General features: G+C 42.0%; 1 protein-coding gene across 1 annotated transcript; it reads right to left on the reverse strand.

The window, feature by feature from the left end:
• Nucleotides 1–3,952: 3,952 nt before the first annotated feature.
• Nucleotides 3,953–9,174, reverse strand: tnnt1 (troponin T type 1 (skeletal, slow)). Its single transcript, XM_031870912.1, has 13 exons — nt 9,093–9,174; nt 8,985–8,992; nt 8,810–8,872; nt 8,507–8,524; nt 7,318–7,336; nt 7,121–7,181; nt 6,699–6,815; nt 6,051–6,128; nt 5,689–5,802; nt 5,460–5,569; nt 5,282–5,372; nt 4,718–4,758; nt 3,953–4,617 (listed from the first exon to the last, which is right to left on the reverse strand). The coding sequence occupies exons 1-13, from the start codon at nt 9,116–9,118 to the stop codon at nt 4,572–4,574; spliced, it is 792 nt and encodes a 263-aa protein (XP_031726772.1). The 5' UTR covers nt 9,119–9,174; the 3' UTR covers nt 3,953–4,571.
• Between the last annotated feature and the right edge of the window lie 5,826 nt (nt 9,175–15,000).

Genomic DNA, 15,000 nt, shown 5'->3' on the forward strand with positions numbered 1-15,000 from the left:
GTGTGTGTGTGTGTGTGTGTGTGTGTGTGTGTGTGTGTGTGTGTGTGAGTGAGTGAGTGAGAGAGTGAGAGAGAGAGAGCCCTGAATTGATGCAGTGAGTGAAAGACTGGATTAACAGTGTGTCTGTCCTCTTTAGTCCTTGTCTCACGCAGTGAGCCAAACATGTGAGGCAGGAATTAAAGAGAGGGGGGGGGGGCACATAATTACCACGGACAGGAGAGAAGAAGGAAGAGAAGGAAAACAATCTGAGTGCCCCAACTAAACTAAAAACACAGATAATAAACTAGTTTAAAAAGTTTGTAATTATTTTCTAAATCATGTTTCACAAGGAGGCATCATTTCTCATCAGTTGTTATTTTACACAGTTTTTCTATCTGGTTTTTTTTTTTCTGTAAACTTCATGACATCCAAACATTAAAAAGTAAAAAAAAATATTTTAAACAAACAGTTGCAGCAGTGGACAATAATTCAATTTGAAGAAGTTCAAAACATATGCCACAAAACAACAAAATATCATATATTGTTTTCACACTCATAACTCAAAAAAATGTACTAGATTTTGTTTTGTTTTTCAATTTATGACCCAACAGAAATATGTTATTACTAAATGTATATTATTACTATGTTATAACTAAATAAGTATTTATTTGTTTTGGTAAATAACCCAAAATAAGTGAGCAATGTGGATTAATATATGACGAAATAAATATTATATATAAAATAAAATAGCCCAATATAAATATATAAATAAGACACCAACACTGGGCGAAAACAACCCATTTTTGTTAGCTGACCATGTGTAATGTTAATTAAACACTATATTCTACAGAGTACCCTGATGTAACGAGGTGATTTTATTTACATGTGTGAAATCCTTTTACCCAACTGATGGGTTTCCAGTTTCATCAGGATGCGATGACAGCGTTTATCCACCTGAGGGAGCTCTTCACTGAAATATTCTAATAACATCGACTGTTAATGACAACACTGCAAGCATTACTTCAAATGTGTTATGTGCCAATACATCTTTTTGAAATGATGGACTTCTGGCTTCCCCTAGATCAGTGGTTCCCAAACTTTTTAGGCCACGCACCCCCTTCTACATCCCGACCGGGTTCACGCACCCCCAATCCCCCCCCCACACCTTAAAAAAAAAAAGCAACAGAGCCTATTTATAGCCGCATAAAAATCGGACCAATGAGAGAACAGTTTGCTGGCGCGTAGCGTTTGTTCACGAGATAAAAAAACACAAAAAAAGACAAATAAACTTCCTGCACCGTGCCTTCGAAAAGGTAACAGACGTACACCAGAAGATTGGCCAGATTGGCCACATCTGTAGACTCGTCTACTGGCAGAGAGTAGAACTCACTCTTCTTCACGCGACCGATTAATGTAGCCAGGATGTCTTCGGACAAAGCATCGATGCTGCGCGACAGTGTTGTTGGACACCGGGATCACGTCCAACTTGTTTGCTTCTCTCTCTCCAGTCATACATTCCACCATCTCTTTGGCAGCTGGCAAGCACACGTCTTGGGCGATTGTGTGCGGTAGCTTCTTGCTATTCTGTGACCAGAAGCCCGGAGTGCGTTTTTTGTAGACCCAACACATGAATGAGACTGCAGTTGTTTTTGGCTGTTTTGTAACTCCTCCAATTTCGATATAAAAAATGTAAGGGGCTTTTGACTTGCACTGGCATGCTTGGTGTTCAGGTGGCGACGTAAATAAGAGGGCTTCAGACAGCTGTTAGCCAGAACCTCACTGCACCAGGCATGCATGCAACCCTGTCTCCTAAAAATTGTGTTTGAATTATTACATTGACTTATTACAAATACGTTTCTAATCAACATTTTAACACTAACATTTTTTTCCCTCTCCACCACCGCCTCTCCATCTCCCTATTACGCGGTCAGAATACTACCACAACACGCCGCCTGTCTCCGGCAGAAACGCGCTCATCCAGGCCGAGCAACGAGGAACATTACGCGGCTACAATACCTCCACAAAGGCCCGCGTGTATAATCCGGGAGTAACCGTGACTCTCTTAAGGGTTCGGTTTGGGTGGGGACGTGGCTTCCTAGTGGAAGTTATGGTTAGGGTTAGATAGATACAAATAAATAAAATATACCTCCATAACACCCCGCCACTCTCGGCTCATACCTCCACAGCAACGAGGCACATCACCCGGCCACAATACCTCCAGAATGTCCCCGGGGTGAAATCCGGGACTTGGTTTTATGGTTCCGAGTGGCGGGCGCTCACGAGGTCTCCAGCCGCCCCGCCGTGAGGCACCCCATCGTCAGGTCTGTCAGCCCTCGGAACAGGCCGCGGGGCAACAACTTGTGGGTGGCGGGGGTAGAGGCGAGGCAGATCGCAGAAAAATAATAAAGACTAGAGTATGGCAAAGATATGTTGATGAGAAACGTATTTGTAACGTAAAACACAAACGTAATCAGGGAGAAAATACGTTTATGGTCAAACGTAATTGAGAATGCATTTTAGTTTTGGGGGAACGTAATTTTTAGGAGACAGGACTGCACCATTAGACCACCATTACATTTTTCCTCTCGCGCACCCCTTAGAGGCGCACCACACTTTGGGAATCCCTGCCCTAGATGGTAGTTACTTGCAGAAATAAAAACCTCATTTCTACCTTTATCAAATTTTACAAACTACATAAAGCTGCAAAGCTGGGTATTAACTGCATAGTCACCTAAATGATAATTATTACATTAAAGTATTAAGTATTAAGTATTAAAATTATTGGTATTGCACAACAGAGAGACGCAGGTCATGTCTCCAGCTCTCTTCATATCTCTGGCACTGTGAGGCAGAGTACACTCAGCTGCTTTCATGACTGGCGATGAACTCTGATGAACCTGAAATCCAACGCTAAAGCTGTTAGACTTTAAATACCTCAACTTTCCCCACTCACTATTGGTGTTACGCAACAGTTCATATCCTTGGGGACCTTTTTTTTGGGGCCTAAGCAGAATGTAACAGCTACTTTACTCCTCACCACGTGCGTCACAGCTCTATTGTCTGGATGCCATTTTATTTATCTACAGATTTTATCACTTCCCGTAGCTTTGCTTTTTAACTTTTACACATTGTATTGCCACATTATTTATGAAAGAAGATAAAAAAAAGATAAATTAGTAAGGCCACAAAGCATATAAACAATCAAGGGCCTACAGTTTAATCCTTGCTTCAAGGTCATAGAAACAAGAACATTTCTGTTTTTCAAAACGGTGGAGTCAAAACAATTGAATCTACTGTTTATTGTCTCGTTTGCGAGTGTGATCGTTTTTACATAGGACAGACAAAAAGATGCCTGAAGCATAGACTTTCTGGACGGCAGCGTATTAGAGCCGTTGCAGGTTAAAAAACATTATGAATAAATTACATATCCAGGGTAAGAGGGTAAAATTACCAGAAAGACCTCAGAATGACAGAGAGTAAAGATTTACAAGAAAGAAACTTGAATATTCTCTGTGATTACTAATCATAAATTTGCAAGAAAAATGGCGAATTTCTCAGAGATTTAAGAAAAGTATGAAGTGAACCACATCGTTTTACTTCGCACGGTTGGATCAACCTCATCACACCACAGCCACCGGCATTAAACGCTGCGGTAACGTGAGCCTCCGAGGGCAAAATGTATCAGTATTTATTTATGTTCTTAAAGAAAACGCCTATATGTATCTCTTAAGAACTTTGCATCATTCAGAGGTCCATTTTTCCAAAAGAACACTACTTGAGGTGCAACAAAATTCAAAGAACAAAGTTGTAAATTTAACACTTTAATATCCGAGAGTATCCAAGTTCTACTATAAAATCCTCTGTCATCTTTTTCTTTTACCTACAATTGCCCTACTACACCGGTGTACTCTCTGAACACCAAAAATGCAATAAAAACAGCACCGTGTGGATTGTCCAATAACAAAGCATCGTATAGAGGCACATAACAGCAGTCATTGTTTATTAAGAGTGGAGGGTTTGAAATGAGTTCAATCACGTTTTACAGACGGGAACCATTTGGCAACACTCCTCTGAAAAAAAAGAGACTTTTTGCAACTTGACTCTTGACTCTAGAGTAAATCCAGGCCTAAATGAAGAAACTGATCGCAGCCTTTCTACAAAGTTCTGGAAAAGATTTTAAACCTTTTTTCTTCAAGAACAACAAAGCTTTTGTTGTAGAATTGGGCCGTTACAGACAAAAATTCAAAGCAGATGTCAACTGACTGCAGTTTGAGTTCTCGGATGCCATCACATAATATACCTAAACCAGAGTACAGCAGCTAAAAAACACAGACTGATTTTGGGGTTGTGATCCACACAACAACTCCAAACTGAGTGCATGTCGCTTTATTAATCAAGAAACATCAAATATCTTTCTCACACACACACACACACACACACACACACACACACACACACACACACACAGGAAAGGCCTACAGAGCGGCTCCGGCACCAGAAGACCACGGAGGGGAGATGTGTGATTCCTTCATTCCTACGCTGCCTGTGAAAATGTGTTTTCTCTTTTTCTTCTTTGCCCCCCCCCCTCCATTTTACTTCCAGCGGCCGCCCACCTTCCCTTTGCCATGGATCTTCTTACTGTGAGAGGGAGAGAGGAGGAAGGAGGAGGAAAGTAAGAAAGGATGCGACAAGGACAGATAGACAGGACATCGTATTTTGTATAAAAGGAAGTACTCACAATTTCTGAGCATGTTGGATTCTGTTCAGCAGCACGATGATCTGCAAGCGGCAAACAAAAGGAATTCAGAGGTCACATGGAGAGATTCAAATCATTGAGATTATTTTCATGATCAATTAATCACTTTTTGAATATTTATGTAATTCTTTAGTCTATACGAGTTCGTTTTCAAACTCTTTACAGTTTGTTATCGTGTCATGTGACTTGTTGCCTGAAGGCAACGGAGGAAACGTGACTGATTTGGCGGATTTCGACAATAAGGATGCTACGTGAGATTCCCCGAGACTTCTCCTCGAGCGATACTTGGTTAGACACGATAACAAACAGACCGGATACAGAAAAAAGGTAAAGAAAAACCTTTTATTTCATTGTAGGGTTCTTTCTATAATGCTGTCAGACACTTACAACAACAGTCTCAGCCTGTCAGCGGCAAAAACAAGCACTTTTAGTGGACTTACAATGACGGTGAAGAGTTACACCTACAGATTACATGTCTGCAGACAAATCATTTCATACACACCTCAGAATCACTCACAACATCTGTCTCCAGCTAAACAGTGGTACCTCGTATTTCTGGTGCTTCATGTACTCAATGTAGTCAAACTTCTCAGACTCCAGCTGGTAGATGCAGTTCCACATCTCCTGGGCCTCTTGCCTTTGGGATCGCAAAGACTACATTTAGAAAGGGATCTGGCCTCTTGTTTTGTTAACATCTATGACAAAACATTTAGGGGAGACTCACTTGAGCGCGTCCTCCCTCAAGTTGTCGATGCTCAGCGGCTGCCGTCTCTCAGTTAGAGTCTTCTTCTTGATCTCTCTGCCCGTCAGACGCTTGCCCTTCCTCGTCTCTGCCTGGGACGGATAACACACACACGGTCCACAGTCGAACATCATCATCATCATCATCATCATCGTCATCATCGTCATCAACATCATCGTTGTCATGAGCTCTACTGAGAGGAACAGCAGACCTTGGCCAGGAAGCCTCCAAAGTTCGCTCCAATGCCAGTCAGCACTTTCTTCTTCTTGAACTCATCTTCAGCCTTCTTCTTGGCTTCATCCTCCTCTCTTCTGTGACGTTCCTCCTGAAAGACGAAGAAGGATGGTCGGGATGAGGGAGCAAGAAAAAAAACGTGTAAATTGTACAGTTGTTCAGCTGAAAAAGAGATTTAATGCAGTGTTGTATTGAGCAACTGTTTATAGAAGTAAACATTGGTTTCACATAGTTTGAGGAAATAGAGAAAGAACTTGAACCCGTTTACAGCTTAGATAGAGTGTATCACTGTGTGGACTGGGTGGTGAGTGTGTGTGTGTGTGTGTGTGTGTTTGTTACCGCAATCCTGTTCTGTCGGTCCTTCTCCTTCTCCGTTCGAACCCTCTGGATCTCAGCTCTCTCTGAGCGACGATTCTCCTGATGGAGGGCAAAGTGAAGAAGCCATCAAATGGCTTAGTGCAACTTATTAAGCATGAAGCAACATTTAGACTTTTTATCTCCTTTAAAAAAACCTGACAAATACATTTAGTTATTATGTGGAAGAGGTATTCAGATCCTTTACTTAAGTCAAGGTACAAACACAACAACATAGAAATAGCACAAGCAATAATCCTGCATTTAAAATCCTACCCAAGTAAAAAAGTACAGAAACATTATCAGCTAAATGTTCTTATTTAAAGTACCGCGTAAGTACACATTTTGCGGATACATGGCACCTGTGACTGATATATTATTACTTTTGACATTATCATCCCCGATCTAGTGGCCCTCCAAAGGCTTAAAAAATAGTTCTGAGGGATCGTGAGATGATCGTTGGGGAAGTAAAGAAGAGACGTTTCCTCAATAACAAAATGGTTTGAACTTTTTGTTGCTTTTTCTCTAATCTTTTACTGTAAAATATTGGATGTTTTTGGACTTCAAAAAAAGTTACTGCAAGGAAATTCAACCAAACGAGGTAGGTGTAGAAGGGCCCTTCAGTAAACTTACAATCCGGTCCTTGAGGCCGATGAGCTCTTCCTCGTCCTTCTTCCTCTGATCAAAGTGGACGTCGATCAGAGTATGCAGCTCCTGTAAGTCCTTCTCCATGCGCTTTCTGTGGATGTCCTGGTGGGAAAAAGGGAGCGTTTGAATCCATATAACATCTCTATAGAACTCAGTATGGCTCAACTGAAACTGATTATTTTACCACTGAAACATCTTTAGGCCTCCATCATGTCAAACTCATAAAATCTATTTAAACTGGAAGAGATAATCCATTTAAAGCCTTTTAAGTCAGCAGGAGGATTCTGAAAGCAGCTGAAATCATCTGCGATCAAACTTCTCTGATCTTGTGAGGACTCTGACAGCTGATTGTTGGACCAGATCAAGAATTGTTTGGAGAAAATGAAACTGATCTTTTCACGACTTACATCAAAATCAACCCTATCCCCCTCGGGAATCTTTGGAGGGGCAAGTTGAGGCACCATGGGTCTGAGGGAAAAAGGGAGGCACAGAATGACAGTTTTGAGAGAGTATTTGAAAAGATTAATATAAGATTGAGGGAAATTGACATTGTTGAAAAAAGATCCACTGCAACCAAACATAATACAAAATGATGTGAACATACTTGGGTTTGGGGCGCTCCTCTGTTGATGAAAGAGAGAAAGACAAGCAAAAATATTAATTACAAGCCTGAATATAAATGTTTCCCCAAAACATGTGGAAGGACAATTTGAAAATTGTTAATAAATTAATTAATGTGACTGAAGCCGTGTTTTTAATGAGTTATAAGAAAAGAAAAGAGCAAGGACATCATTTATGTCCTTGACCAAAACACTTTCCTCACTAATCCAGGGTAAGAAAGAGAGTCGAGAGGGGAATGAAATACATTCAGAAGTATGACATGAAGACCTTAAAAACCAAAATGAAGGACAGAGGAAGTTCAGACACTATATTCAATATTCAACAACCTCATACATTTACACATCCAGCAGACACAGAGCAGCATTAGCAGTTGTTTGGAGATGTGTTTCTGTTCACGTCATCGATGTAAGTTCAGTATTCACTTTCCTTTTAGCCTTGTTTTGGTCACCACCAATCCTGAGAAAAACACTTTTTTTTTTTTGTTCTAAATACGAACAACGTTCACCAGCTAGTCGCTAACTTAATATGTTGCTAACTTTGTCCTGTTTGGTGCTGGGCAGGTAGTGCGCAGTGTTTTATCAAACTTATTTTTGGTGACAGCTGCACTGCTGCTGCTTGTTCATGAGAGCAGAGATTGTCAAACCTTTGACAATTAGCTAAAAGAAACTAAAACACCACACATTGCTGAGGGGTACCGCAGTGAGGTGATAATTCTTTGTGGGCTCGTCACTACAATCAACCCTTACACATGGTCATTTGACTTTTGAAAAAAAGTTGAGTGCATCTTTAAATCTTTCCTCATACTAACTAAGGCAGACAATATCATAGAAATATCCACATTTGATTTTGTTTTGATTATTTATACTTTTAAAACACCAGCTGCAAAAGCAGGAAAAGGAAAAAACAAAGCGGTAGAAGGTTTACAACACCATCAGACACGATCAACACGTCAAAGTCCAGGTGTGACATGTGATTAAAGATGACTTAAATCACTATTTACCTTTGGTATTAAAACACAATGCAAGTGAAATATCAATCTATAGGTGGGATTCAAACTCAGGTGCAAATGAATGTCTCCTTCTCTTTAACAACTACCACCTGCAGTGGGTTTTAGGGCTCGTCATACATGGTGTCTAAAAGTGTGAGTGATGGCGGGTGTGCTGTCACCGTACCTTGGTACTCCTGCTGCTCTGAAAGCCCAAACCAGCACAGCGTCAGCCAATGGGAGAGCAGGATAGAGGGGAAGTTGATAGGTCAGAGTTAGCACAGCGTCACCCAAAACAACTCACAGTTATGAAGATGAAGAAGAGAGGGATCGATTGCTTGGCTCTTTGAGAGCGTCTTCAGACAACAAGGAAAGACATGTATCTATTGTCACAACCATTTGAGTCTGTCTTACTGTTTACATGTATTTGCTTCGACAGGCAGCTGTACTGTTCGTCTGCTTTGCATTCTGGGAGTCTTCCTGACCTTACCTCCTCCATCCTCCTCTGCCAGCTCAGGCTCCTCCAGCTCATCCTCCTGCTCCTCTTCAGCCTCTGGGAGAAAGGAGACCCGGAGAAATAAATACAGTTTCATGTCTCGCAAAAAAGCTTAATTTATGTTATAATCACTTTTTGAATATTTTGCAAATATGGACGCTGAACTTACCCTGCTCCCTGGAGAGATGAGGAAGAGGAACAGAGAAACATATCTGTCAGTTAATTAAGGGATGAAGACACGCTGGAATAAACAGCTGAGGGATGGTGCTCTACTCACTCGTACTCCTCTTCTACATCTGACATGGCTGCAAGTAGGAGAAACAAATGGCAATCAAATCAAGAAGATCAATGAATCAGTCAAATAGAACCATCTCAAGTACAAGAGACCCACCAGGAGGGGAGAACTGATGCAATGAATGATTCAGATGATTCCATATGGTGAATTAAATAACATATGGCTTTGGCTTCTGGGAAATCATTAGTTGCATTATTGAAAGAATAATCAAATAACAATAACAAACAGTTAGTTGAAGCCCTGTTTTGACAAATGAACTGTCCTTAAAAAGTGATGTTATTTAAATTCCTTTGATCAGATCCTTTTATTTTATTCAACAAAAGTTTATTTTTACATTTTTAAAATGACTTTGGCACCAGGGATGGCAATGGCTGCCATTCTGTTTGTCGGTTGGTCTGTTCACTGGTTTGGTCCAGACTGAAATATCTCAACAATTTTTGGAAGGGTTGACAGGAAAACATTCATGGTCCACAGAGGGAGCGCCTCTGGTCCTCTGACCTTTCATTCAGTGCCACCATGAGCTTGACATTTGAGTTTTTATTGCATCATTTTTGGATTAATTGCTATGACATTTGGCAAAGATCTTCGTGGTGCCCAGAGGATGAATTCTAAGGACTTCAGTTAACAACAGTAGCCAGATTTCCATGTATCTCAAAGAGACTGCCCTCCCCCAACGTATGACCCCATAGTTCGTTGGTACAAGCAGTTTATTACGAATTATATCTGTTTATTGTTAGGCGGCGGCCACTAGTGGCCATAGAAATTATAATGGGAGCAAAGGAGGAATTCAGGTGACGTAGATTAAAGAGCGCAACGTATCCTCATACAACAGCTAGTATGATGTCCTACGAATAGCTACTCCTCATTTATTGTGCGTTTTCCTACGAAAGCCTGCAACACGTGTCTATTTCCGCTCGTTACATGCATGCAATCCTTTCAAAATAAACTTCCGTCTACACAGGAAACTCAGTTAGGTTTTGGCAAAAAAGGTTCTTGGTTACGTTTAGGAATAGACCATCGTTTGGGTTCAAATACTAACGGAAGTGCCATGACTGAAGTAAGCAAGTAACAAAAACATCACCATTGGCATATTTGTTTCACATGGGGGACGAACTGCGGCCTTCAGGCTGAAATATATTTGTTTGTTTGTTTGTTTTATTTGTACCATAATTTGGTCTATGACCAAATACCTGCATCATGTGGTTAGTCATAAATGAATATAAAAAAAGATACTGGATACCTGGATTAAGACCATATCAGGTGTTCTTTAAATACTGACGTAAATGCAGTTTGTGAGTGAGTCATCATTGCTAAATCACGGTTGGCCACAAGTCCCTACTCTCCTCAGATTAATCACTTTGGAGACAGGAAAAAACACACAGATAAGCAGAGGGACACATAATGCACGCCGACATGTTTTTGGCTATAAATTGTCCCTCTGAGCTGCCATTGTCACAGTGGGTGTGTGCTGAGTGACACCTTCCTGGCAGTGGACGCAGGGAGATTGATGGAGCGGCAACAGGTGAGAATGTGACATGGGGTTAAATGCAGAGAGCCCAGGGGAGATAGAGTTTCTCTCACTTTCGAGTTTCCGTCGCCGCACCTCTCTCCTCTTTTGTCCTCACTCACCCTTTCTCTCTCTGTTCTGGTGCTTCTGACAAATAAGATGATCTTATGATCAGCTCTAAGGTCATTTGGCCAAACGGTGTGAGACGTTCTGAAATGATTTGAAACCTCGAACAGCTTGAAAATCTGATTTCAAACAAAGAGAAACTTCTTCAGACATCCCGATTCCTTCCTATTATCTCCACACCATCATGCCCTCTCCTCTTCTCCTCCACTCGCTCCATCTGTCATCAGGAGGAATTTACAATGGCCCTGTGACTCTCTCCCCTGTCTGCTGTCATACCCATTGCCATGCCAGACCTAGCAGCATCTTCCATCTGCTGTTATTGATCAACTCTCTGTTTCTGTTTATACGGACAGAGATAGCAACCGGCTCCAGCCTTCACCGTTTTTTTCACTTCAATTTCAGTGTTTTACTTGTTCCACAGTTTCTATTCATTATCAAGCATCAGCAAAAAAAAATGTAAAAGTCTTAGAGAAATAGTTCAACATTTTGGGAAATTGGCTTATTCTCTTTTTTGCCGAGAGCTAAATAAGAGGAGTGATACCACTCTAATGTCTGTACAGTGAATATGAAGTCTTTATGCTAAGCTCAACTTAGCATAAAGACTGGAAAGAGGGGAAAACTGCCAAGCTCTGTCCAAACACACATTTTTTACTTCTGTTTTATCGGCTCACTAGGCAGAAACAGCTAGCTGGTGAACATAGCGGAGCATTTACCAGCCAACGAGCTAAATATTTCCCTCGGGAGTTGGTGGAGACCAAAATCAGAGCTAAAAGAGAGTGACTATTGGTCTTACATTTAGCAGGTGGACAGAAACACAACTCAAAATGAATGATAATGTTGCTAACAAGTTCGCAACTTGGACAATGCTGGACAAAAGGTAAATACATTATTGCAGGTTGAAACGTGCAGACAAAAAAAAAGTGTATATCCAAAATGTTGAACTATTTCTTAAAGGAAGCAACATGGTATGGTTTTGATATAAAAGGTGTATCTTATTATATCTACTACTGACAGTAGAGCAATATACTTAAGGGACACAAAGTACATGGAAAAGGCACTATTCACTCATAAGAATCACTCTAGTGCCTCGCTCAAAGGCTCGGGCAGTGTAGTCTTAAATGGGGAGGGGAGGTCTAACTCAAAAGGTATGTGAAGGTAAGACCTATGAATAAGTACATGATGGATGGAGAGATGGACGGAGGGGGGAAATGATGGATGGATGAATGAGCGGAGGCGGGGGGGCTGAGTGACTCAGGGGATTTGGGAGAGGATTCAAGTTCCAACAGACAACAGGCTCAGCCCTTAGCAGGGTTAATTTTAGCCAAGGGCAACCTGTGTGTGTGTGTGGGGGGGGGGGGGGGGAGTAAAGGAGAATGAAACAATACCTCATTAGTGTTAAAGAGAGGCTATTGTCAGCTATCAAAATATTCTAGAGTGGAGACAGAGCTAGCTCAGGAGTGTCAGTTTAAGTTGAGTTGTGTAATGTATTTTTATCTCTTAGAGACTAATTGGGAAAGTAGCCATTATGTTGCTTGACATGGAAAACAGGAATGACTCTGCGTGTTATTAAAGGTGTGGCAGGAGTAAAAATAACACGCGTCATTTCTAAATCGATTTCTATGTCAAGCAACATGATAGCTATTTTCCCAATTAGCTTCTCTAACAGATTAAAATACATTACACCATTTAAACTGACCTGAACAAGCCACTGTAAATGTTCTACACACTCACACAAGCTTAATTAGCTGTCAGACCTTCGACAGCTAATTAGGCTAATGAAGGACACGCAAGCTAGCTAACGGTGCTGTGGTGTGGGGATTTTGACCATTTGCCGAATGCTTTGAGAGCTTTTAGAGCTAACGATAGACAGTTTGGCGCAGGTAGCCAAGTGGGAACCTCGTTAGAGTAGTCTCAGACCTCATCCTCTGTGCAGGAAACACAATGAGACCATCAGCTGGCCGCTACTGGACCACATTGCATATAAATATCTATACCTACATTATAAATGTGCTATGAGGTTTGTACGTCAGTCTGAGTACGTGCTATGCTAACACAGACACACCCTCAACACATTCAACACATTCAACAAAGTGTCCACTATGATGGTGAAATAAATGGAAAACAACTTGCTTGATCTCATTCTACTGTCTTCTTATGAGAACAAAGCCTAGAGAGGACATATTAAAGGACAGACAGACGTACCTGTATGAAGGTGTGGTATCACCCGACACAAGGGACAGAGTTAGACAGAATGGCTAATGTACAGACAGAGGGTGTTTTATATCGAGAGGTGGAGGGGCACTGTGTGTGTGTGTGTGTGTGTGTGTGTGTGTGCTGTCTGAATGAATGTGTTTATGCATGCTGTGAGAATTACTGAGTGTCCGATTATATGATACAAGAATAACTGTGAGTCTGGGTGCGCAAATTTGTGTGTGTGTGTGTGTGTGTGGTCAGGGCTGGGGGCCACAGGCGGATTAAGCGGAGGCAGAAAGACGAGCACCTCCCAGGATTAGGGAGAACAGAGGGATGACCTCACCGGACAAATGGAGGGATGCCACGGGGCAGGCGGAGAGGGGGGGTGACAAGATAAAGAGGGAGGGTGTGACAGTTGGAAGGAGAGAAACATGGAAGGCGAGCACTGGCAGGGGGAGAGGCGAAAGAGGAGAAGCAGTTTGATAAAAGACAATGGTTAAGAAACTGTCATTCATTAAATCTACCACCCGACAAGCTAGGTATAGGTCATGAGTCGGACAGAGCTGAGGGCGGGATGGACGACCAGAGGAGGAAACAGGAAGTGGAATGAGGAAGCAGAAGATGCATGTGGGCCAACTGGCCCTTCGCTAAGCCCTTACCCCCCGCTGCTACTCCGCCAAGAGTTACCATGGAGCCCACACTGTCACAACTTGCACTCCCTGAATAAATATGATCTAACTTCTGACAAAAATAAAAAGCGATTTCAGAGAGAAGCAGAAGGTTCTACAATACGCCCAAGGAAAGCACTTTTTACTTTTGGACCCACCTACGTCCTTACTGTATAGCAAAGAGAGACGTGCGAGGGCAGAGCGAGCCCAACTGATGTGGATGCTCTGCAACAGTAGGAAGGGCGAGACAAAGGAAAAGTGAGGGAGGGGCAGCGGCAGGCAGAGGGACGACCAGAGCAGATCCACAAATAGAAGAGTGAGAGTTTTTTCCCATGAAAGGGGAGGTTTCCAGTTCACAGAAAGAGCTCCACGTAGAACGAGCACACACTAAAGGTAGCCACGGGACATCACAAACAGAGTTTTGGCTACAAGCATCATGATTGGGTCCGACCTCACGCGTGCCACACATTGCTAAATGAAAGTTTTAAGAGGTGGTATATAATTAGAACTTAAATGTTCCTCAGGTCAAAGATATTTTAGATACTGTTAAAAGTCTAATTCGTGCTTCATTTAACAAGGTGCAGTAATGTATAAACAAAAAAAATAATTGACCCTTTGCTAAGCCCCGCCCCCCACTGCTCATCCATCAAGCTGTTACCATGGAGCCCACACTGTCACTAACTGCACTCCCTGCAACACTGTTTCTGCAAAGCCGGGTAGGTCTTTATTCACTGTTACAATCATCAAAAAGCAAAAACAGCATGGGTAGAGATTCACAATGCCTTCAGTAGCTAGCGTAGCATTGAAGTGCTAACGCTAGTTAATGTTGTGCTAGCGTACTCTGCTAATGTTAGCTCCACAGCTTTTTACATAGAACCGTAACATTTTAGAACTGTATATCTCGTTACAACCTCTCCAGGTAACTGTTACACAACGTTATGACTAACTTTAAGTCCACAGAAACAGACAAACCTGAGTCTGTGGTAAAGAGACGTTTAGAAGTCGGACCCTGGTCGGAGCTGGCCAACACTACGCTACGATTGGCCCGTCCGCGTTTGAGGGGCGGGACTTTTGCCAAAATGCAGCCATGGAATATTAAAGAGTATTTATTTCACAGAGGACTCAAGAGGTTGAGTTTTCTGTCTTTACCATTGACTCTATAGAGCAAAAGCTTAACTCGAGGTCCACTTACTAACTCATGGCCTTCTTCAGTAGCTTGAAGCCGATGAAGGCCACCAGATGTGGTTGAAACGACCGTCCCCCAAGTCAAGAGTGAACACTACACTACTAGGCAACGTTTTGATCGAGTGTGACTCTTTACGTGACGTTTTCTTCCACCTAAACATTGTGTTGTCATTGACTGGCTCATTTGACTGAACTCCAAAGACTCTGGTGA

Source organism: Anarrhichthys ocellatus, unplaced genomic scaffold (genome assembly GCF_004355925.1).
Source record: "Anarrhichthys ocellatus isolate YVR2014 unplaced genomic scaffold, GSC_Weel_1.0 scaffold55, whole genome shotgun sequence".
Classification (NCBI taxonomy): domain Eukaryota; kingdom Metazoa; phylum Chordata; class Actinopteri; order Perciformes; family Anarhichadidae; genus Anarrhichthys; species Anarrhichthys ocellatus.